Genomic DNA, 24,643 nt, shown 5'->3' with positions numbered 1-24,643 from the left:
TCTGTTTTCTAAATATCAGATGTATTCCTCACAAGTGCTTACACAGTGTCTGTATGTGTATTGCTGATTCTCTTGTGTTACTCAGTTGTTTGCTGCCTCTGCTCAATTGCTCTGGATTACCAGTCATAAGTGGGGAGGAGGGGGATTCCTAGTGAGAAGGAAGCAGATGGCTTTTAACTAAGGCCAGAATTAGACTTGATTTTTGTGAAACTTAGGTAAAATCAATGTACTGAGGACAACTGAGCATCCCTGAAAAATTCTGAAATGCATACATCTGGAATTCAGATGGAGGGAGGTGAAATGTACCTTGTTTTTTCAGGTCTGTAGATAAATCCTAATAATAGAATGCAAGATTTGTATTTGTTTTGTTTTTTAATCTGAGTATTTTGGGTTTTGCCATTTTAAAGCTTTCCTACAGCTGGAGAAAAAAGAACAAAAACTAACCTTTGATCAGCCACCTAAAGGAACAAGGAAAAATTATTCTTTCACGAATGAAGAAGTAAGACAGATTGATCGGGAAAACCAAAGGTTGCTAAAAGAACTGTCCAGACAGTCTGCAAAGCCTAGAAGAAGTACTACCTTGAAGAAGTCAGCTGTACCACCTCCTAAACTGTACCACAGTGCCCTCAACAGGCAAAAGGAGCAGCAAAGAATTGAAAGAGAAAACCTGGTGAGTTTTGAGAACTGATTTGGATCAGTAAATTGAGAAGGACTGTTTGTTGTCAGATGAACTGCTGCTAAACACTTAAAAAACTGATAAGGCAGCACTTGGAGCTATACTGCAATAAGTCTACAGTGAATTTCCTTTACTATGCTGTTTGCGTAATTGTTCATATGGGTGTTTTTGCGGGGGGGGAAATGACGCTTTTTTCAGATGAAAATAGATTTTACTTTATATGAGTTTGTTCTACTTTAGTATCATTCATTTTAAGAGGAACAACCATTATTGTTTACACACTCATAACTTTGGATAGCAGTCTAACTCTATTCATCCTGCTTCATGCATCGTGATTACTAGTCTCTCAAGAACAGGGTTGCAGAAAATAAAGCAATCAATGTAATAGCATCAAAACCATTATATTGGAAATACAGAGGATACAATGTGAATGTCAGTTTTGCTTTTTGACTCATTTTATAGCTATCCGTCTCTTTCAATATTTGTAGCACTCTGCTTGTCACAGTATTTGAATGTAATATCAATCACAATTACTTTAGTGGAAAACAGATATTCAGGCTAATTTATAAGGATATTGGCAGAGTTGTCAAATAACAAAAATAATACTGATTTGAATAAGATATTTTTAGTGATTGAATTGTAATACATATAATGATATTTTCATATCTCCTAGCTGTTCATTAGTGTGTTTGAAAAGGAGACAGTATAGTTAAAATATTTGGAAAATTTATAGTGGAAGTAATTTATTCACTCTTTTCATCTGTGCAAGCGTAGGTTGCAATTTCCTTTTATGTAGGCAGACAGAGATATAATTTCAACATAGAGAAAGTCCAATTCACTTATTGTCATGGTTTAACCCCAGCTGGGCAGCTAAGTACCACACAGCCACTCACTCACTCCCCCTGCTCCAGTGGAATGGGGGGAAGAGAGTTGGAAGGGTAAAAGTGAGAAAATTCATGGGTTGAGATAAGAACAGTTTAATAATTAAAATAAAATAATACTAGTAGTAATAATAATAAAAATTGTAATGAAAAGAGAAATAAAACCCAAGAAAGACAATTGATACAGATGAAAACAGTTGCTCACCACCGACCGACTGATGCCCAGCCAGTCCCCAAGCAGCAGCCCCCCTGACAACCTTCCCCCTAGTTTGTATGCTGAGCATGATGTCATATGGTATGGAATATCCCTTTGGTCAGTTGGGGTCAACTGTCCCAGCTGTGGCCCCTCTAACTCCTTGTGCACCCCCAGCCTACTCACTGGTGGGGTGGTGTGAGGAGCAGCAAAGGCCTTGGCTCTGTGTAGGCACTGCTTGACAATAACTGAAACATCCTTGTGTTATCAACACTGTTTTCAGCACAAATCCAAAACACAGCCCCATACCAGCTACTAGGAAGAAGATTAACTCTACACCAGCAAAAACCAGCACACCTATTCAGGAAAATCTGTTAGGTTTTAGTTCTTCCAGCTTTCAGCCATCTAGATTGTTAAAACTTTTCAAAGTAGGAAACTTCTCCCCAGCTTCACTAGACTACAGTTGACCAAAAGAACATTATACTTCACACACTGAAAGAATTTGGCATAAATACTTCTTAGAGATGGATGATGCTTTTCATTGTGTGGAGAAGAAATGTTTTTAGGCTTCAGTGGTTTTAGGTTGGTAGGAGGGCTTTCTTCATATGTTCTGGGGTTGGGGTTTTTTTGTTGTTTTATTCAAAATGTCAAAAGCAGAACTTGCTCTTCTACATAAACCTTGATAATAAGAGTGTATTCTTAGGCTGTGGAGAGGAAGTGCTGTGTTGCAGTCACGATCTGATAGTAATACGCTGTACTACATAACAGTACATGATTACTGCAATATTAATGTATATGATGTTTTACAATACACTTCTGTTTACTCAAAGCCACAAATCTTTTCTCTTCTGATATATCGCAGTCTTTTGTCCAAGAATGTCTTGCCTTTGCAACTTTTGAATCAGAAATTCAGTAAATCTAAGCATGTATAGTCATTTCACATATTACTGGTTTAGTACACGTTAGAGATTCATCGAGGTTCCTTGTAGTTTGAGAAATATTATCCTTCATTTATTTATTCATTTATGCTTTAGTTGTTGTCATCAGCAACATGAGTGGATGTGTTTGACATCAGAATCATTCCTTACAATTTATGTTAGGACATCGTGCTATTTTAGACTATAAAAACATTTGGTTTATTCTTTTCCCCAAACTCAGGATGATATATTCTGCTCTTCTTTTCGGAAGAGTGATTCATCAGTACAGCTCTTATGTTTTGTTTAACATTGCTATCATTTTGAGCAATTCTGTTTACTTTTTTATTCTGTTTGAAATGTATGTGCACCTAGAGCATCACAGTTGTAACATATTGATTTTTCTAATACTACCTTTTGGGATTACAAGTATGACACATTTTTCTCAGAGACTGTAAATGAAAGAGCTGCCCTACTCTGCCCACTGATGAGGGTTTTTTTGCTTTATATAGCTAACAGTATGTGCTTTATGAAGTTGTTTTCTTCTGGTCAGTGGCATTCTTCACCTTTGCAGATTGAAGAGATGGAATTCCATGGAACTTCCTTATCAATCTCTCTCCTATTACTTGACAGGAACTTTTTTTCTTATACAAGGCCTGAGCTACTGCATACAGGATATGCTGCTTGGTACACCTTTGTGAAATAGTTGTTGGAGAAGGATGCAAGGTTTTGTAAATAATTCAAAAATAGAAATCTACAACAGTAGTCTGTGCAGGGAGTCAAAGAGTTTTGATGCAGACATTATTATTTCTTTTTCCCTGTTGGATTACAGCTTTTATAATTTCTTATCTTGAGGATTAATACCTTGTCTAGGGAAACCTTTCACTTGTTCCACTAGAACATTCTTGGGGTAATGCCTATATTTACTGTTATCAGAAAGACAGCTTGATTTCTGGTGTAGGCATTTGGCATCAGAGGTGATACAGGGAAAGTAATTAAAATATTAGGAAATTAGAGAGGAATCTAAACAGTTTGGTGCTCTCTAGCTTTGTGAAAGGGTGCAAGGAGGTACAGGGAATATACGTTGCTCCTGCAGACTCCGCTAGAAAGAGCTATGATGGAATAGAAAGGTGCGTTGCTCTGAAGAACAGTAGTTATAAGGTAGTGATTAGCACTTTATGGAAAAAGCACAATTAGTAAAATAGATCACTGTGATAATTAATGTCAGAATTTTGTACTTGTTGCTTTTGACTGGGTATTGTCATAAGTGGAACCTGCTTTTGATTGTTTATCTCAGCTAGCAAGACCAGAGCGCATCTCTTGCCAATAGAGGATGCTGCTGATTCAGAAAACATTCTACTCTTGTGTTTGAAGATACTCTCAACCCTGTCCCCTCTCCAGTGGAAAGGGACTTAAGTGTGACTGATGTGTTACTTTTTTCCCACGTCTGCATATATGTGTCTATCTGTATTGACTTATCATTATTTCTGCCAGTATAAATAAGATGTTCAACTTAATAAACTGGACACTACACATCATTTAAACTTTTAATAGTTTATTGTGTGATGCAAAAATCTATACTGGTATATACAGGTATGTATTTGGGGACCTTGAAATACAGACTTGCAGCCATCACACCATTCTTCAGTCACTTCATCTAAACTTAGAAGTAATTCATATCTGCATTGTTTTTGTTGGTTTGGTTTTTTTCATAATTTTTATTGGTTCTGACTACAATTTAGGTGTTAGATGACCTTAGTGAGCTAAGCTGCTGTGTTCAGCCAAGTTCCTAGGGAACAAGTGACCTTTTGAGTTCACACTGAAAGTTCACTGGAAGATCTCAGCAGGTCTGGAACAGCAGTTTTCAAACCTTAGATCAAGGGGAATGAGGGCATTCTCCTTTTCTGTGGATGTTTCATCTTCCTACACATCCCTGTGTGTTCTTCCTACCCCATGCTGTTATGACTCACTGCACTTAACAGTCCACGTTGTTCATCCCCCCAACTCATACTCCCCCAAAATGTACCCTAAGCCCCAACAGATCCATCTCTGATCCCAGTTCCAGTATAGTCACCCTCCCACACAAAAAAATCACTTACTGTGCTTCTCTGCAAGGCCTGTCTTTCTCTGTTCACCTACTCAGTTCCTTGAGTCATCTGCACTGCAGATGTCACTAGTGCTTCTTCCCACCACTTGCTCTAGTCATTGTGGCCTCAACCTGTGTTGTCCCAAAAGTGGGATCATTTACCTGTTGTGCAGTACACAAATATACACACAGAAGTATTTTATTTATTTCATGTCTGCACAGAGATGGGTGCTAGGTCATAATTCCACAAAGCTAGCACACCACACACTGAATCTGCCACACATTTAGCTTGTTACAGGATTAGAAAAACCTGCCTAAATTTATGCTAATTGGTTATTAATTACTGCATCATCTGCTATTGGTCAAGCATTAAATTAGCAGGCATGCTCCTCAAGGGTGTGGGTGTGGTATAACTTGCATAGTCCTTTAATTGGGTAGCTGGTGGTAAACCTGCCGCCCTCCAGGCACTTTTCCCATCCCCTGGTTACTGGCGATTCTTGTTGACTTCAGGCCTCTCTGGCAATTGCCCAGCTCTCAGCGCCTTCTGGGGCAGGATGTTTCCTCTTTATCAGTTTTTCAGCTCTCCTTCAAGGATACTCTTTAGCAAAGCATGTTTTTTATCAGTCTTTTGGCTCTTCTTCAAAGATATAGTCATCAGCAAAGCAAGTAGTGCATTTAACTCTAAACTAAACAGTGTCTAAGCACTAACCCAAACACATTTCTGTCTCCGTAAAGTGGAAAATTCCGCTTTATGGATATCACCTGCGCAAAAATCCTTCAGCCAAACTGTCTCCCTTCTCTTCCAGTCTGGGCTACTTTTGTCTTGCTTTTGCTGGAAAACCCAAGCTTTCTTTAGAAATGCAAGTACTGTACTGCTGTAAATGAATGTATATTCGTTTGTCTCAGCTTGATTTAATGGTGCTGATGGGCTGTGGTGATGTGGTGGGGAGAAAAGGGCAAGGGAGGGATAGTGCCTCTGGCCATCCCCCTAACTGGCTGCCACCACATACGAAGAATATACCTTACCTTGAGCCACAGCTTCCAATCCTGTGCTGCACTGTGCCTGCCCTGCTATCCGTGTTATGCCTCAACCAGGGAGATAACCTCTAGGCATGGAAAGAAACAGGAGGGGGAGGGCACTGGCCCATCAGGGTCATGCATGGGCACCTTGTACTTTCCTCCCTCAATGTATTCAGCACTGCTTTTTCTTTGCTTTCCCTTTGTCCCATCCCCAAGGACCACCTCCCAGTCTGAAAGCATCAGGCCTCAGATGCTGCATACTTCTGTGGTTGTAGAAAGCATACCAAGGTTGTTCAGCTTACAGGTCTCAGTCTGGAGGAGAAGGCCGTAGGGAATGCAGTTGTGAAAGAGAACGTCGTCTTCTGGGTCGTCTTAGGAGCTCAGAAATATTTGTGTTAGGGTGGTGGCTCCTTAGAACTCAAGCACACAAAGGTTTATAAGGTATTTTCACTTACTGGGTTCAAAGCCATTTTATGCTAACTGAAAACAAAATGTTGGTAGTTCTGGAGATTAGAAGTGCAACGCAAAAAAAAAAAGATGCTTCTATGTCCTCTCATCAGGAGAAGCTATCAGGGTGTGGGATTGGCACGCAGATGTGCCTGACTAAAATACGGTGCAATATGGTGCAAATATAGTGTAATTCTGTGATCATAGTATTTAAGCTATAGGCTTTTGTGGTCCGATATGTTGTGGTCTGCTGATTCCTGATCCAGACTAGAGATTCCTGAACACTGCTGTGGTAATTATAATAAAGACTGACTCATTGGCAGGGTCAAGGAGAGTTTTGGTTGTTTTGCATGCTGCTTAATTTTGTGGGGGGTTTTTTTTGTACTCTTAGCCTACTTTCTTTGTGGTGATGCCAGCCACATGTAAACTTGATAGCTGTTCAGTTCAAAAGACTTTTCTGTTATCAAAGAACTGTGAGAGTGTTTTGACATTTAGAGTTTGTCAGGTTAGAGCTAATTAATGCAACTGGCAATTAAAGAAAATTACAAATACTTATATTGATAAGAACAGAAACATGTCCTTGAATGCACTGTTACCAACTTCCCCCTCCCCCTCCTGGACTCTGCAAAGAGACAGTGTGGTCACTAACATCAGTGACATTAGAGGAGGCATAATATAAATAAATTTGAACAGCTGTCAAGGCACACTAGTCAGCTGGTTAGGATTCAAAGGAGGTGAAACTGAAGACTTCATGCATTTAAAAAGCAGAGTAAAACAAGAAAAAGTAACGGGTTTTTGTGTTCTCTCTGAAATCAATTTAGAAGTGCTGCATTTTCAGTGATTTTTTTCTTTCTTTTTAAACATAGCTGCAGAAAAGTGTGTACTGATTTTTTTTTTCTTTTTCCTTTTTCTGACAGAGAGCATTAGAATTAGCTTTAGTGCTCTCCTGATATGCCCAAAGTTGAATTAGCAGCATTTATCTTGGCCAGTTGCATATCAGCCATCTTTTGATATAGTGTCTGGTTCCATTGTTCTCCAGTTGTTGACAATCTGACATTTTCTTCTGTCATTGGCAATAAGTATTTTAGTGTCTTTATAGATAGTAATCTATGTCCAGATGCCTAGATTTGTAAAGGATTATCCTATTCCTAAAAGGTAATAATGCAGGAACACCTTCTGTGATTTTTTTTCTTTTTCTATATCATTATTCTAATTTTATTGTAAACTCAGTATTATAATAAAGTAGAAGAAGATGGGGGGAAAAGAAGCCTTGGGAGGCTTTTGCCAAGCTGGGAGGTCATCAATGATATGATATTATATATGTATTAAGCTTGAATCAAGAGCTCTGAGGAGCCACAATGCAATTTAGAGCAACTAATGACATTCCTGCCATTAGTGTCATGTACGTATTTTTTTATTCCTTAAATCTGATAGGGAACATGTATTTGGCTCTGAACACCTGGATTATGTTATGTGATCTGATTCTTTGGTCGTTAAGATCAATGACAAAATTTCTATTAATTTTATTGGTACAGGATTAAGGCTCCAGAGATTTAGCACTTCAAAAGAACAAGGAAAGTGGCAGTGTTCTTCAGTTCATTTCTCAAAAGGAGAAACTAATGAAAGAATTAGGAGATTTATGTGTATACTTGAAAAAAAAAAAAAAAGCATTTGTGCAAGGTACTCGTACAATTGTACAAGGTAGTTCCTTGGTTAAGGACCTCAAGATTGTAGGGTTGGTAATAAAAACATAAGAATTGTATTAGTTCTGGGTTACAGATTTAGTAGGTCAGGACTGTCATTTCAATGTGGTAATGAGTTCATTTCTGTATGCAGCAGGCCATTCTCCAGACTGCAAAATTCACGACTGCAAGAGCGTGTTAACACATGCCCTTGGTACAATTTGCAGCAGAGGGCAAGGGAACCACAAGAGCTATTCTCTCATTCTCTGTAAGAGCTTTTCTTGCAACACTTCTACGCTACAAAATCTTTATCTGCTCTTTCTATAGCTCAGGGCTGTATTCAATCCAGTGTTAACCTGTTCAAAAAGTAATGTTTTACTACTGAGAGAGGTCTCTTTTTTTGCTTTAGTAATGGGAACTTCATAATTGTCAAAATACAGGCATAAAAGCAAAAGCAGAGAATTGTATATAAACTAGAATAAAGCAGGCATATGTAAACATTGTATGTTCAGAAGCAAGCTTGAAATTACTGCAGTTTTAAGGTATGCAAATTCGACGAGGCTGTTACACTTGGAGTACAGACTTGAAACATGCTCGACTCTCATAGGGAAGTTACTTCTACAATTTACCTGATCCATTTGTGATTGAACTGAACGCTTCCACTTTTAATATTGAAGGTAAATAAGTGATCTCTGCAAGTCTAAATGTATGTAGTTGTGTTAGGAAATGCGGATGAAGTTGTGAGTAAAATGTTAGATGTAATGTCTAGTGACAAGTCTACCATTTCATGTTCTGCAACTGGCTTTAGTGAAGAGCTATTTCTAGCTGAAGTCCTTCCTTTGACTTTTGCTTACTTAGGTATTTCCACTTGATGATGAACTGACTGGCACTTGACGCAAGCGCTTGTGACATATGTCTGAGCCAAAATCACTTGTCCTTTCTCCCTTGTGCACTCTGTGCAGGTTTCCAGTGCTCATGCATGAACTACCAAGACTTTGTAGATTGCTATTACAGCTAGACAATGACAATTGACATCCTGTGAATACTATACTATTTCCTAAGTCACTTTCTGTATTTTTTTATTCTTCTTTTAAAATCAAATAAATAAATCAGTACCTGATTGGCAGTGGGGAAGAATGATTGTTTCAGATTCTTGACTTCTACCATCTAAGTATGCACCTAGACAATACATCCTTATTACAGAGGTATTTTTAGTACTTTGGAAACTTGTAGAATTGCAGTTTGTGTTGTCTGTCATTGATAGGATACATGTCATAACCCTGACCGGCAATGGTTTTGTCATTGCCAAATGTTTGCAGGCCATCAAATGAATTGAAATTAGTTAGCAGAGGGAATGTATAGATCTATGCAAGGCAAGCCCTGGAAGTGAAATACAGTAAAAAGGTGAAGTTGTTAACTGGAAGTTGTGTATAACTGGGTACTTCCAAATTTGTCTTGCCATCACGTTCTTTTTTTAGATGATGGAGATTTCTTAATCCTGTTTCAAGTAGAAGTAGTTATACAGAATGGGAAACTGTCTGTATTTTACAAAATACTATGTAAGTAGCTGTTCTAATTTAATGCTTGCTGCATGATTGCCAGGGTTAATTTCAACAAGAGCAAATTATGTCTATAACAATAATTTCAATTAGAATATCTTAAAATTACATTATGGATAAAACAAATAGTGTCAGGTGGATAGTTGTGCTTTCCTTTTGACATTACTTTCACAGAATTGAGGTCAATAATTCTCTCTGGGTATCCTGTAGGGCAATATAAAATGGTCTAAGTATGTTTGCAAACCAAAGATTAAAAAAACCCCAACTTCTCGTCCTTCCAGAAATTTAGAAGAGAGGAGTAACCAAAAGTAGGATTAGAAGAGCACAGCCCATCTTCCCACCACTTTTACTATTGCCAAACTGATGTGTTGTTTCAAGTTACCATAAAATCCAGAGAACTATGGGGTACGAAAGATGCACTCAACATAGAACTGATGATCTGTAAGGGATTCTTACTATTCGTGTCATCTTCTAACACTGCGAAAAAAATTGAACGTGAGTTGTATAGCCTGGGCTGGTCACCAGCGGAGAAGTTTGTGTTGTGCAATGCTAAAACTTTGGGGGCTTTTTGCAGTTCAAATAAAAATCAGTTTGCAAACATTTGTTTTCTAGCTTCTTGTTGATCCTTTCTCTTTCTTGATGGTCTTTTTCTTCAATACTAAGGCTTTCCTGAAAAGACTGGAAGCAGTGAAACCAACAGCTGGTATGAGGCGTTCTGAACAATTGATGGACTATCAGCGCCAGATGAGTTATCTAAATTCTTCACCATCTGTAAGAAGAGGAAAATCTGCTTTCAGCCAGCTTAGTCCTTCCAGTAAGTACTCTGAAGTTGCGGATTCTTGCATTTCTTTGCATGTGTTTTTTATAATTCAGAATTGTGAACTGCTTACTGCTAAGAATAGAAAATAAGTTCCTTTCTCTGCCTTTCTGAGATCATTTATCACACAGAAAACATTGAAGTGATTTTTTTTTAAATAATACCAAAAGTATGATGACCATATGAATTGCTTATTTACCATCCTAAATTTCTAATGAATTATTTTGTTAATCATCTTTTCCAAGAAGGTAAAAAAATCACTGTTGTAAAGAAATATTTCTCATTTTGTCAGTACCCTTTATTGAAAGGAGAAAAGAAGGGGGAAAAAGCATATGGCATGAAGCTTTCAGTTGTACTGGGCATAAGCGTTCTCACTCTTTTTTTTTTGTGTGTGTGTGTATGTTAACAGGAGGCACTTCAAGAGCATCCGCTGTACCAAGTACAATGAGCCAGAGGAACGAAAAACCCGTGTCTGATTCAGCCAGTGGGGCATTACAGAGACCCAAACCCACTAATGTTCGTGCTGCTTGGTTATAAGGGCATTCTTTGCCTTGCATTCTGAGATGCAAGTGCTTTTGTAAATTCTATGTGCAAAAATATTTTCTGCATTGTTCAGTGATTAAAATGCATTGCATATTATATAATTGCTTATAAAATGGTTTTAAGTGACCGCTTTCACTTCAGTGTTTTCTACGACAGGAATTTCTGAAAGAGAAGGAGGTATTTAAATGAGAAGTTCAATAGAAATTACTAATTATTATTTTATTCTCAAATCATAAGTGGAACTTGTATCCATAACATGGAAGGACAGAATTGCTGCACTATAGGTATACGATGTAAAGAAAATCTTTAAAATAATAATATTTTAAAATATTGCATTAAACTCATAAGCATATGCTCAATTCCTAGACTGTCCTTGCTTTTCATCCTGGCTTTAAGTAAGCCTTCTGAACTTTGTGGGTCACGTTCTTACGACTGAAAGAATCTTCTTTTTACAACAGCATGAAGGGGTGTAAAGCAGGTTGTGTATTCCTGCATGGTTAGCTAGAATGCTGAGGCTGCCAAAGATGCTGTTGTGCCACTCTTGCAGGCCAGGTGTTGAACATTTGTTTTGTACTCAAGGCTGCATCTCTTCTAGATTTAAAAGAATTTTGGAAGTTGTATTAGGACCTTAGTGTAGGAAAGAAGCATCTGATGCTATTTGCACAAGAGTAAAGACTGAAGTGAACAACAGTTTCAGATTCACTCTAAAGAAGAGTAAGTTTTAGTTACTTCTCAAGCTAGACAATACTAAGCAAGGGAAATATTTCACGGCCCTGCTTTTGCAGATCCTTGCCCTTCTTGGTGGGGAGATATAAACTTGAGCTGCAGGGAACTTGAACATCTGATTTTGAGAGCAACTACTAACCAGTATTTAAAAAAAAAAAAAAAAAAAAGACAGTAAAACCCAGAAACTCTTGTTATGCTTCTCAACCTGTTTTTTAATGTCATGTTCATACCAAATATTTGTAGTAGTGTCAGGTAAGCTTCAGCAGCAACATCCATTTACAAGGGAACAAAATTTAATGGAATTGGTAATTGCAAATAGTAGGTGGTACGCTTTATTTCTATACATAAAGGCAAACTTTCAGTGAGCTTATTTTGTAGGACTGTATGAAGAGCATAAATTGTGATGCTGCTATCCATGGATGTTGCAGGAACCCTGCTTGCTTCCCCAGCTTCTTCCCAGGAGAGATAGAGGAAATCTCTTTGTATTATGCATAAAGAAAAAAAAAAAAAAGCTGTATTCAGTAATGCTGGTTCTTAGCCCTATGAAAAGGAAAGTTTATTGTTCTTTGTTCCTGCTTGCATGAGGGCTTAGGCTTTCATGTATTCCATATCGTATCAAACTTTTTACTTGGTTCTGTGTGATAGTTTGGCAGAGCTTCTGCACCTGGTTACCTGCAGATTGAATTTAGCTGTTTGACAATATTTGAACTTCTCACTTTAAGCAGCATTGTGGCAAACAGATTTTTTTTATTGCAATTATTCATTGATAGGGACTGTAAGGAATTTTTTGCATAGTGCTGCTGTATTTATTTGTACTATTGTGCTAATTAAAATTATTCACTATTTAAAGATTTTTGTCCTTGAATGTGAATGTCAGGGTCACAGTTTAAATACTTTTGAATGTTCATATGATTTTTTTTTCTGTGAAGGAATTCACAAAATTGATTACTTTTAATTGCTTCATCTTATTTTCACAAAATTGATTACTTTTAATTGCTTCGTCTTATTTTATTTAACTTTGGTATGACAGTCAATTTTGTATGTCATTTTTGTAAATCATAAATAAAATATTTAACATTAATTGTTTGTCATTGCAGTGGCTTCTTTCAGAATTTTATAATTGATCTTAAAGTGCAAAGGCGGTCATGAGAGAAGAAAATCTCTTTGAAAGAAAAGTGCAAGCTGCTTTGCTTCTTCCTTAAAGTGAACTGTGACACTGGTTTGACACACGGTTTTGGGTAGGAGCCAATCTCCCTGCTCAAGGATTGCCCGTTTGGGAGATGGCACTGGTGTATTGATCTCACTACTATGCGAAATGGACTGTGATGCCTCTGTCATGTTTTGCTCTGGAAGTGTCCCTGCCTCATTGCAGGCTCTGTTTCTTCCAGGATAGTGTTCCACTGTGTAGTCTTTCTACAATACTGAAAGTCTTAAAGAAAGTTCAGATCATTGACTATATGAGAAGACCAGGGAGTGATGATGCATCCCTGTCTGCATAGGTGACATGAGCAAAGTTGTGGATGAACTATGTCATTGTCATCTGATGAATGAGAAAATACAGAAATATAAAGCTGCATGTGGAGCCATCTTCCAGGACTGAAATGATGTTGAGGTCATCCTGTTTCAGATACTGGCAGGTATTGCTAACGCTTGTGATGCAGATCTGGTTTGTCTTCAGGATGCATGGTTCTAATACCTTGGTCAAGAAAGCCACTGTATGTCTCCTGGTAGCTCTTTTCCAAGATGAGACAGGATTTTGCAACATTGATCCTTGTAGTTGTCACTTCTGTTTCCAGGACCACCTGTCTTACTCACTTCGAAGTCCTAAAATGCTGTTCTCTATGACTTTTGTTCTGGGCTCTAATTGCATACAAAACCCACAGTTCTCTCCGCTGTATTATATGTGGTCAGAGCTTGGAAAAAAAAAAAAGGGGTCTCCGTTCTTTCCGCACAGTGGCTCTTAGGACTAGAACCATGCTATTGAGATATTTTTTCTGCTGTAAAGTGAGAGAGACTTCACAAGGGGAACACAGGTGGCTGTGGTTTGCCACCTGGGGCATGATGCTTCTTTCCCTGCCATCCTAGGCTGGCTAGTGGGACTCTTGATCTCCAGCTGAGATTATCCAATAACTGTAACTGTGGCACCCCTGCAAACAGAGTGTTGTTCTGGGTTTTGAACAACTTAGCAAGGTTTTTCCCTTCTGCTATGCTTCTCACCATGTCTTAAACTCTTCCTTGTGGCTTTCAGAGAACTGATGGCAGGTTCTTCCATGAAAAGAATAGGGCAGAGAGCAGAGGATATCACCTTCAGAAAGGCAGGGAAGGTTCAGTCTGCTGTCATGGCTTCTCCCCCTCTGTGCAGTAGGCTACACTCTTTAGAGACAGGTTTATCTTTCAGACTCACCTGAAGTTCCTAACTCATCTCATCCGAAAGGTCAATGCACCTTGGTTCCCTCCCCAGGTTGTGTCCTTTCAGAGCTGGGCAGTACAGTATATGCTGCATGGTAGGTGGGCTTTGTCTGTCTGTATTAGTAGGATATATTACCAGGCTATTCAGGGCAGGTTTCCCTGTTAAAAGGGAGTAATGGTTTTGATGCAGGCTTTTGCCTGCATAGTTTTTCTGTGACTATTGCAAAGGTACAAAAGGATTGGGGCAGTGGTATCAATTGTCTGTGACAACCAAGGTTTATTTGACTGGAGTTCAAATAGCAACTGGACACTATCTGCAAAGCCTTCTACATTCCAGCTTTGCAGAGCTGACAGCTGGATTTTAGGTTACACTTTCAGCAAGTATGATGCTGAGTGCCACAGACTCAGTGCAGAGCTGCTTTCAAGTCAATGGTTATTTCACTGAGTTTCAAAGTCTTACACCAAGTATCTTTAGGGAAAGTACTGCCTGGAATCTGCCACAGGGTGTGCACTTGCATAAGTGTTCAAGCAGAAATACAGAGCTACTTACCTGTGTTTTCCGTATGTATTATTTTACATATTGTCTCTTCTTCCAGTGGACTCTTCCTGTATTAATACTCCTCACTCTCCCTTTTAATAGCCTTTACTACTCCTTTGTTTTTTGCCTTTTTTATTCCCTGGCATGTAGTAACTTCTTTCATCTACACTCATCAGAAATTTCTTTTGCTTCCTCTTATTGCTTCCCTCCCCAAGGTTTGGTACCTCTGTGTATTACAATCTGTCCTTTCTGGTATCTTGTAGCCAACTTAGACCTTCTCTAAAACATATGCAACCTTGTCAGCAAGGTAAACATGAAATGAATAGTTGCAGTGCGTTAGCAGGCTTCTCATAAGGAACTATTAGGAATGTGTGGAGGAAGGAGAAAAGGAAGAGAAAGGGCAGAAGCAGGTAGGTAAAGCTTTTGACTAAGACTACTGCAATAAGCACTTTGAAAAAAACAGTAGAAAGATTTTCTGTATAAACTTGCAGTCCAACAAGTTGCAACCTTGGTTATTTATTAGTGGGAAAACAGACCAACTAGCTAGAAATGTGTCTAAGATAGTAACCATGAAAGAAGGGAGATGAAATGATCAGGACAGGTTAAAAGACAAAAATAATTAAATTTAGGTAATTTAAAAATAGACTATCATTTTTTGACCTTTTTTTTCTCTAAATGTTTCAGTTCTCCAGGTGGATAGATGTTGCTTCCAAATACTGTTTTAGTAGCTTGTATCTGCCTTCTGGGAGAATGGAGCTGCTGGTCTGAATCTGTAGCAGACACTACAGATACCGATCATACTAAGTGACACAGTTAGGACTACCTGCATCTGGCAACAAATTAATTTCAAATACAGGAAAGGGATAACTGAAAGTCAAAGCACAGAACTTGGAACTAATCAAAATGTCAATCTCTTAGCTCTCTATTTACTGCTACTCACAAAACTGGTTAATCCGGAGTTCTCATATGTATTCTCAATTATGAAAATCTTCCAGTCCATGGGAGTAACTGGATAGTTCTGAGAGCCATATGCAATGTTAATGAAGATAGTATCCACAAATACATTCTTTTGGGGAGACTTGTTCCATTTAGGCATCATCTATTTCAGTTTATATTCATAGAATCATATCATAGAATGGTTTGGGTTGGAAGGGACCTTAAAGATCATCTAGTTCCAACCCTCCCTGCTATGGGCAGGGACACCCTCCACTAGACCACGTTGCCCAAAGCCCCATCCAACCTGGTCTTAAACATTTCCAGGGATGGGGCCTCCACAAACCTCTCTGGGCAACCTGTGCCAGTGCCTCACCACTCTAACAGCAAAGAATTTCTTTCTAACATCTGATCTAAATCGACCCCTCCTTCAGCTTAAACCCATTACCCCTTGTCCTGTCACTACACTCCCTGATAAACAGTCCCTCACCATCTTTCCTGTAGGCCCCCTTCAGGTACTGGTAAGCCACAATTAGATCTCCCCAGAGCCGCCTTTTCTCCAGGCTGAACAATCCCAACTCTCTCAGCCTGTCCCCACAGGAGAGGTGCTCCATCCCTCTGATCAGCTTCGTGGCCCTCCTCTGGACTCTCTCCAACAGCTCCATGTCTCTCCTGTACTGGGGCCCCCAGAGCTGGACACAGTACTCCAGGTGGGGTCTCACAAGAGTGAAGTAGAGGGGCAGGATCACGTCCCTCAACCTGCTGGTCACACCTCCTCTTTTGATGCAGCCCAGGACACAGCTGGTTCTCTGGACTGCAAGCACACACTGCCAGCTCATGTTGAGCTTCTCATCAATCAATACCCCCAAGTCCTTAGGGCTGCTTTCAATCCATTCCTTGCCCAGCTTATATTCAATATGGAATTGCCAGCTGTGTAACTAGTCACCCTTTCACCTTCAAGTACAGCTAATACAATTCCAACATAGGTTTCCACAGTTCTTTTTCACCCTAAGGCACTAGAAATAGCAGGTATTACAGAATTTTTATCAAAAATCCACAAGGGCACCTTATTTCTTCACAGAAGATGCAGCTGAAATAAAAGCTTATTTGAATATTACTTGCTTAGTCTTACCCCATTCTCCCAGGTGGATACATAACAAACATTGGTTTATACAGAGTCTAACAGAACCACTGAAAGGGACACAAGTCACTCTCCATGCTTTGCCTAATCAGGGAACCTATTCTTCAGTGAGTTCACCACTACACAACAGCTAAAGTTTAAAGAGTCTGTATTGAGCATGTTCTGATCTCACTGGTAATTAATAGCTCAAGTTGTTAATAATAATGGTATAGTTGAAAGTATAGCTGTTAAAACTCAGAAGTGTTCCATTCCAGACTACTTTTTCAAATCTAGTAAGTAGCAACAACTTCACTATCATATGAAGACACACTTACTTCAAAGTTAAGGGTAATACACATGAATTATCAAAGCAGCTAAAATTATATGTATTATAGTTTCTGTAAGACAACTGGCTGCAGCATCCTCAAGCTGAATCCACTTGGTTTTGCTGTTGGAGAATTATCAATAGCCATTCCACCTACCTAAAGCTCTGTTGAAAAACATTCAAGAGGCTTAGTACCAATCACTGATAGTATGCTGATTAGCACATTGCCTTAAAGGACATGTACTTGTAATGTGTTCAGTGTACTGAAAACAACAGTGAAAAGATCATTAATATATTAATTTATTTCATTATTTCAGTTTTAGTTCAATTGAACATCAGAGCAGACAACATTTTGCTTTGTGAAGATACAGGGGAATTTTTGAAACACTATTTCCATATTCAAGTACGTTTGAAAAAACAGATTATGGTTTCAACCATATGATTGTATAATTTGCCAGTGAAGAGGCTGCAGTTAGGAACTCAGCCTGGTGCTTTAGTATAGTTTATAGTTTCAGACATACTTTTCACTTAATACCATATTAAAAAAATACAGCTTTAGAAGAAAACATGACTTTAATTCATGTTATAAATGTTGGGTAGCTAGAGACATTACTTAGTACAATAGGTATTTCTGAAGATCTCATTCTATTGAGAGTTCACAATATTAGATTTTAAACTAGGTATAGCCCACCTAAGTCTTGTCTCTAGACAAAATGTATTACCTGAAATTTAAGGTATAATATATACACAAGGTTCCAATACAAATGTTGGAGGAATTTTCATACAAAATGTAACTGTGATGTAGTGGACAATTTTTAATTAATGCATCCTCATCTCAACCAGATATGTTACTCAAATTTTATTCTGTTTCCCTAGGAAATATTTTGTTGTCCATTACATCACAGTAATCTATTTTTAAAAAAGTTGATTGAGAACAATTGAACTACATTGTGATGTTAAGTTTTAGACATATTTCTTGATTTCATCATAAAGTACTAATACAAAAGCTCCACCCATGCCTCTCAACACATTCGACCAGGCACCTTTGAAGAACGCTTTGGATCCTTCATCTTTAGCTATCTTCTTCCAGCAATCAATTGTGCCCTTGTACATAATATCAGCTGTGAAAACAGACAAAAAGGTCAGAAGGCTTGAAGTTATGCAGCAAGTCTGTTTCAACTTTCATATTTTTATAACAACAAGGAATAAGCAAACTATAGCCAAGAATTTAAAGTAGTCAATTCATTAACAGTAATTTTAATTCTCCACATGGAAATCAAAACAAATCAACTCTCAGCCTCCTAACTGAAGATGACAGAAATAACCAGCAATGTGTTTCCCATAGCTCTAAGGATTCCAGTAGGAAGGTTATTAGTTTTGCATAAGACAAAGTACCCAGCATCTCCCATCATACATCAATAAAGAGATACTTTCTGCTGCCAGAATACCATAGGAACAGTTACACTTACCTCCCTTTCGGCCAGACTGCATCATCATCCTACGTCGCACAGTATCAAAAGGGTAAGAAACCAGCCCTGCTACTGCAGTGACAGTCTGGGCAATCATCCAGCTCACTACGATATGCACATTCTTTGGATCAGGCAACATACCTGCCATCAAGAACAAACGAGGAGAGTCAGTACAGAGGCAAAGGGTTGTGGGAAAGATGACTGTGGAAGGAACAGTCCCCTACAAACCCCAGGAGTCATTCAATCAAGTTAACTCAATCAAGCCCACAACTTCTCCTTTCATCCGTATTTGACTATTAACAAGTACTACGAGTTAAACAAGTCTATAGCACTGTTGGATTTTGGAATCTAGGCCCTCTTCATGCTCCCTGTCCAAAAGGTCTCTCCTGCAGAACTCTCCTACACTTGTGTCAAGCTGCAATGAGTAACAAGCTACCATACAAGCCTTAAAACAGACAAAGAAACTGGAAAGTATCTGAAAACACACAGCAAACCCAAGGCTTCTGCTCAGAGCAGCAAGTTGAGGCAAGCAGGAATGCATTTCAGAAACACCTATGCATATCCTAGCACTAGCGCCCTGAACTGGGGCTGAGCCAAGCCCTGCTTGTCCCTGTACCGCCAAATGCCCTAGAGCGCTCCCCTTGCAGTCACTTCTCTATGCACTTCTTACCCTTGGCCGTGTCATAAACCCCAAAATAGGCTGCTCTGTAGATGATGATGCCCTGGACAGACACACTGAATCCTTGGTACAGGCCCTTCAAGCCGTCAGACTTGAAGATCTTGACGATGCAGTCGCCCAGCCCAGTGAACTCTCTCTCGCTGACTCCTTTGCCCACATCAGCCGCCAGCCGGGTCCTGGCGAAATCCAGCGGGTAGACGAAGCAGAGGGAGGTGGCTCCCGCAGCACCCCCAGATGCCAGATTCCCTGCGAAGTAGCGCCAGAACTGCTTGTGTCTGTCCACTCCCCCCAGGAAGATCTGCTTGTACTTGTCCTTGAAGGCAAAGTTGAGGGCCTGGGTGGGGAAGTACCGGATGACATTGGCCAAGTTGCCTCTCCAGAAGGAGATGATGCCTTGCTCCTTGGGGATGCGGACTATGCAGTCGATGATGCCCTTGTACTGCTTCTCCGCCGTGATCTGTTTGCTGGCATGCTGGACCTGTACAGAGAAGAAGGAGGAAGGGTGGGAGGGCAGAGAGAGGGACACTGCAGGGGTGACCCCGCACGGTGGCCAGTTGAAGGGCAGAATGGGGCCTGCCCCGCTGTCTGGCCCGGCTCCCGCTCCCCCGAGGCGGTGCTGAAGGGCCCGGCCAGCTCCTGCGTAACCGGAGCCGGCCGAGCTCCTTCCCATATTTAGTCACGCCGGCCAGGGCCCGCCGCGCCGGCACCCACCTGTGGCGCAGCCCCGCCGGGCTCCCACCAATGCCCCCCCCCCCCCCCCAGCCCCCACCGCCTCCTCACCTGCAGCAGCAGCTTCACCCTCTCGATGGGGGCGACAGCCGTCTTGGAGATGGCGGCAGCGACCCCACCGGCCAAAAAGTCCTTGAGGAAGCTGAGCGCTTGGTCACCCATGCTGGGAGCCGGTCCGACACCCCCTGCCCGGAGACAGCCAACGAGCCGCGCACCTCCCCACCCGGCCGCCCCCGCACACCGCCGGCCAAATGGCCCCGTGTCCCGCGCCGCTCTTCTTATACCCCGCGGCCTCTCGCGATAGGAGGAGGTGTCCCCCTGGGGCACGGGCATTGGCTGGGACCCCTCCGAGCCCGCCCCCGCCGGGGGCGCGGGGCAGCGCCGCCATGTTCCCCTGGAGGGACCGCGAGGGCCACTGAGCTCGGGACGTTTAAAGGGCAAATTAAAGTTATCTGGTCACTGCCGGGGAACGCTATGTCAGAGCATGTGCCTGCTGTATTAATAGCTCCCGGGAGGCACAGGAGGGGACTAAGGAAGCTGGCAGGAGTACCTCAGGCAACATTAACTATTTCGTGCAGGCCAGAGGCCAGTGCTGGGAGCAGAAAGCTTGACCGGAGAGGTCTGGGTGAGGTGACCAGTCAACTTGTTGACTGAAGTCAACTCGAAGAAGCAAGAGTGCTTTCAGCCTTGACTTCGTGTGCATGGATTCACACTGTGGAGGGTGAGGGGGACGTGGATGCTGGGCAGGCACCCTGGTGCAGGTGTCCTGCCCTGCAACAAAGGTCACCAGAGATGGCCGTTGGGTCAGTTTGGGAGGTGGTACGATGGTGCTATCTTCGTGTGCGTTGGTAACCAGAAATGGGCTAGACCTCTCTGAGTCAAGGATAAAGAGCTGGTTCATGTTTGATACACTGTGAACTTGCAGGCATTGAGTTCTTTAAATACCCCAGCATGCTCAAGGACCTGGCTTTCCCAAAGAGGAGACAATGTGCCTTCCTGCGTTGCACCCTCGTTTCAACCCTGCAAGGTCAGACCCTCACAAGAGTTGCAGTCAGTCCCCAATGAGGGAGGGAGGGAGGAGAAGGGACACAGGGAAGCACGTGCCCAGGCACGCTTAAGTTGCTTGACTCACACCAGATGTGAAAGAGTAAAGGCTGAGTGAAACCCTGTCTTCATTCAGTGTTTGGTTCTTAGGGAAACATTTGAGTTTCAAGTGAAGATTACATGGCTCCCTCACTAGTTTCTCTTGTTTCTCTCTTGTTCTTTCTGGGTGACCCTCATAAGAAAGCAAGAGCTTATGATCAGTGTTGGGTGACTTTGTTGTGTGGAATAATTACATGAAAGCCAATGCAGCAAGTTGTAGATGCATACCTAGGAGCTTGCCTTAAAAAGGCACTAATATGTGCCCCTAGGACAATGTTATACTGAGTAATGCATAGGGTAATGGGGTCTACTTTGATTTGGTAATATGGTATCAATAATGGAAATAGGACTCATCTTAATGTAGGTGCTAAAAGATTGGCCATTCCACGAAGAGACATTCTCTTCAGGACAGCAAATCTCTTCTCACTGACGTGTTTGTTAGCACGAGTCAATGAGACTGTAAATTTGATCTGCCGTCTCTTGCCCTCTGCTGCACTTAGGTCTGTTGAGGTAGAGGTCTCTTCTCATGTACCTCAGCTCTGGGAAGTGGATGACAGCTTTAACTTCCAGGAGTACCCTTTGCACCTTGGCCATCCTGAGCAGATGGAGCCTTTCCGCAGCTTCTAAGAAAGGGGAAGAGAGATCCCCTGAAAGAGAGCTTTACCCTGAGCAAGGACTGAAAGCAGGTGCAAACAGGAGGCATAGGGGATCCCTAGAATTAGACTGTGAGATGAGTGGAGTATTGTTTAACGTGTGTACCCTGGACCTTTCCTTTTTCTTCCTTGTACTTCACTCACCAGGTCTGGTGTCTCCTCTTTTCACAGGAAGGTAAATATCACTTTAATGTCTCAGGGCTTCTACTGCTGGTTCCATACAGACCCGTGGGATGGTGGTGCTCACAGTTGCTGCCCGACTGTCCAGACTGATAAGGTCTCAGTGTGTGCACTCTGGTGTCAGCTAGTGCCCCGCTGGCTGGTGTATGGTGAGTGAGAGGTGGGAGAGTGGCAGTGGGATGCTACTGGGGAGGGAGGGGAGTGAGGCTATGGTGGTGGGGTCTAGCCTGAAAGGGTAATTTGCCTGCCACGCCCCCACCATCTTTGTTTTAACTCATTTAAATTGTTGTTTTATATTTTAAAGCTCATTTAAATTTTTTAAATTACATTTTAATGAAGTCTTTATCATAAGAATTCCAGTTAGTTTTTGAAGTTATTGTTGTGCATCATCATCCCACTCCACAGAGGCTCTTTGGTTTGATAGATATTTCTGTAGCAGTAATACTGCTTACTCAAGAGTCCCAGTATTTAAAGAAAGCAGTGCGTAAAAAGTGAATAGCCACTTTTTCTGCTTCCGCCTTCCCTTCCGTGAGCCCAGATGTCTATTTCCAGGATATGCTCAGCTTCCAAACAGTTTTAACAAAAGCAGGGCTGGACCAGGATATGTGTCTGCTACTCTGAGGGTTATTCTTCATTTGTTTGATTTTTTGCTCCAAATGCCTGTTTTGGATCTTTCCTATGTATGACAATGAGGCTTTTTATGCGACTTACTGTACGAGTTTGAATGTTCCTGTAAGGAACTTATTGCTAGCTCCACCCATACCTCCAAACTTGAGGATAGAGCATTTCTGCTATGGAATGACATGGAAATGACATGGAAATGTCATTGAAAAAAAGTGAAAGGAACTTTGGCTTTTCATACAGTTAGTTGGTGTTTGGTGTTCTATATTCAGAATAGTTACTGATACTTTCATAGAGAAATGGTTAAAATAGTTCTGAAAATGCAAGATTTCCTTTCTGAATTATTGAAAGCCAGCTTTTAAGCCTTATCTTCCTTAGATCTTGGCAGCTTGGGAAGGATTAGCTGGCTTTCTAGGCTGAGTTTGTGGGTGCTCTGTACTGCTGACATAGCATAAAGACACTGGAATTTGTTCCCAAAATTCTGAGCTAAAAGTAATAGCCTAGATCTACATTTTCAAAAGAGATTAGTGACTGCATCATGCTTTGATGTGTGAATAGCCAGCTTGAAACACTACAGGAGACCAACTTTGTAAAAGGAGTGTGTACCCTTGTTTATTTGCATTTCCAAGACACTGGGAAACTGTAGTGTTGAGGCTAGGCCAGACACAAAATAAAAAAGCTTTTTCTCAAAAGTTGGCAGTCTGAGTCTGACTGCAGACGCAAGGGGGAGCACAAGAAATCAGTCAGACCATCCTGACCCCCAGCATAGGCAGTGATGGGTAGACAGTGTATTGGAAGAAATATGTGGTTTTTTTCAGGAAAGATTTGTAGGGTTGTAGTAAATTCTCCTTGTGTAAGGTTGGTTTATGTTTGTGGTCAGAAGGAGGAGAGTAAAAGAGCCCAAAGAGGCTAAATGCAGATGAGAGTTGAGGTTAAGTAACAGGGTTGGTAGTGACAAAAATGATCAAGAAGAATGAAGGAGTGTGGGTTTTGAGTTTTGTCTTGGACGGATATTAGTGAGGGTAATTTTAGCTGGGTATTGGTGTTATCTGGCTTAGAAGTCTACATTGAGCAGGAGAGGAGGAAAACTGGACAGTAAGTGTAAGCAGCACATTGAGGAGGGAAGCGTTAGTGCTGGAAATAGCAATGGGAGTCAACATAGGGTATGTTTGTTTGTTAGAGCATGTCTGTAATGTGAGGACAAGGAGTTGGAGGAGGGTCAAAACTTCAGAAGAAAACTAAGGAAGTGGATGAAAATGGATATGAAGCAGATCAGAAGTTATGTTGTAACAGGACAAGCATGGGGTGTAAATGCAGGAAAGAAAAAATACCCAACAGTGACACAAAGAATAGACTTGCAGGAAGTGGGCAATACCATATTAATATTTCCTTTGGCAAGGATTTGTGCGGAAGATGTTCAGGAGGAGAGCATTTGAGAAGTGCATTAAAAGTGGTGAAAGGCAGCCAGGTCTCCAGTTAATTTGGAAAAGTAGGAGGAAAAGTTAGGAGGATGGCACAACTGGAAGGGGAGACAATTAAATGGTTGTGGATGAAGCAAACCTGATCACAGGCCAACCAGGAAATTGAAGCTGAAGGCAGACTGATGTGTGTTTGGCAACCAGACTTCATAATTCATGAGATAGGAGTGGAGAGTAAGAAACAGAGAGAATCTACAATCAAATCTGTGCTAGAGAAGAAAGATAAATCGGGAGGAAGAGGGCTGAGATTAGATGGAATTTTGTTAGTCTGATGAGATGAAAATCATGGAAAGAGCAAATGAGAGGACATGAGGAAGGACATGGCAGGTGAGGGAGCGTGTCAGAGGGGAAGGATGGGACAGCAGAGATCAGGGATAAAGCAATGGTTGCTGCAGACCACATCAAAGGAATGGCTCTTCCAGGGAGTAGGACACTGAGTGAGGGGTGCAGGTGAAATGAACAGACCAGGGCAGGGACACATATGGGTGTCTGCTATAGGGTGTGAGCAAGGACATCCATGTGGAGCTTGAAAGCTTCATGAGGATGAGTGTGAGAAATAGTGAGGAAAGGAAGGGAGTCAGTTGAAATCACAGAGGAAGGCTGATAAGGCTGACAATTCTTCAGGGGGAGAAGAGATGAGATACTGCTCAAAAGCAGATAAAAAGTGACAGGGATGGTGAGGGCAGCCCCAGTGTGAGAGTAAGGAGTGGGATGGGAAGAGAAACAGAGATCTCTGTAAGAGACTGGAGCTGCAGAGGGAGATTCAGACAAGGGAATCCAGGACATGTGGACATTGAGATTTAATAGGCCTGTGAGAAGTAT

The 24,643-nt window shown here is 41.1% G+C and overlaps 2 protein-coding genes across 5 annotated transcripts in view; one reads left to right on the top strand and one right to left on the bottom strand.

Moving 5' to 3' along the window:
- CFAP97 (cilia and flagella associated protein 97) overlaps positions 1 to 12,622 on the top strand; it is a 38,435-nt gene extending 25,813 nt beyond the window's left edge. For all 4 annotated transcript variants that reach the window (XM_075752011.1, XM_075752009.1, XM_075752014.1 and 1 more), the window contains 3 exons: positions 408 to 670; positions 10,122 to 10,272; positions 10,685 to 12,622. In XM_075752011.1, the coding sequence (XP_075608126.1) occupies positions 408 to 670; positions 10,122 to 10,272; positions 10,685 to 10,812 (542 nt within the window). In that variant the 3' untranslated portion in view covers positions 10,813 to 12,622. The remainder of the gene's footprint in view (positions 1 to 407; positions 671 to 10,121; positions 10,273 to 10,684) is intronic.
- Positions 12,623 to 17,156: 4,534 nt separating this feature from the next.
- Positions 17,157 to 20,042, bottom strand: SLC25A4 (solute carrier family 25 member 4). The gene is made up of 4 exons (XM_075751978.1): positions 19,798 to 20,042; positions 19,009 to 19,495; positions 18,339 to 18,479; positions 17,157 to 17,990 (listed from the first exon to the last, which is right to left on the bottom strand). The coding sequence occupies exons 1-4, from the start codon at positions 19,906 to 19,908 to the stop codon at positions 17,833 to 17,835; spliced, it is 897 nt and encodes a 298-aa protein (XP_075608093.1). The 5' UTR covers positions 19,909 to 20,042; the 3' UTR covers positions 17,157 to 17,832.
- Positions 20,043 to 24,643: the final 4,601 nt, after the last annotated feature.

Source organism: Balearica regulorum, chromosome 4, assembly GCF_011004875.1.
Source record: "Balearica regulorum gibbericeps isolate bBalReg1 chromosome 4, bBalReg1.pri, whole genome shotgun sequence".
In the NCBI taxonomy this organism is placed as follows: Eukaryota; Metazoa; Chordata; class Aves; order Gruiformes; family Gruidae; genus Balearica; species Balearica regulorum.
The sequence above is the reverse complement of the archived record's forward strand: the minus strand, read 5'-3'. Positions and strand labels throughout refer to the sequence as shown.

Bases quoted from the DNA above. Each gene is read 5' to 3' on its own strand.
- SLC25A4 (XM_075751978.1), bottom strand. From the start codon at position 19,908: ATGGGTGACCAAGCGCTCAGCTTCCTCAAGGACTTTTTGGCCGGTGGG. The intron at 19,496-19,797 runs GTGAGGAGGCGG...TTCTCTGTACAG, and splicing joins GGGTGAAGCTGCTGCTGCAG to GTCCAGCATGCCAGCAAACA. The intron at 17,991-18,338 runs GTAAGTGTAACT...CTGTTTTCACAG, and splicing joins GCAGTCTGGCCGAAAGGGAG to CTGATATTATGTACAAGGGC.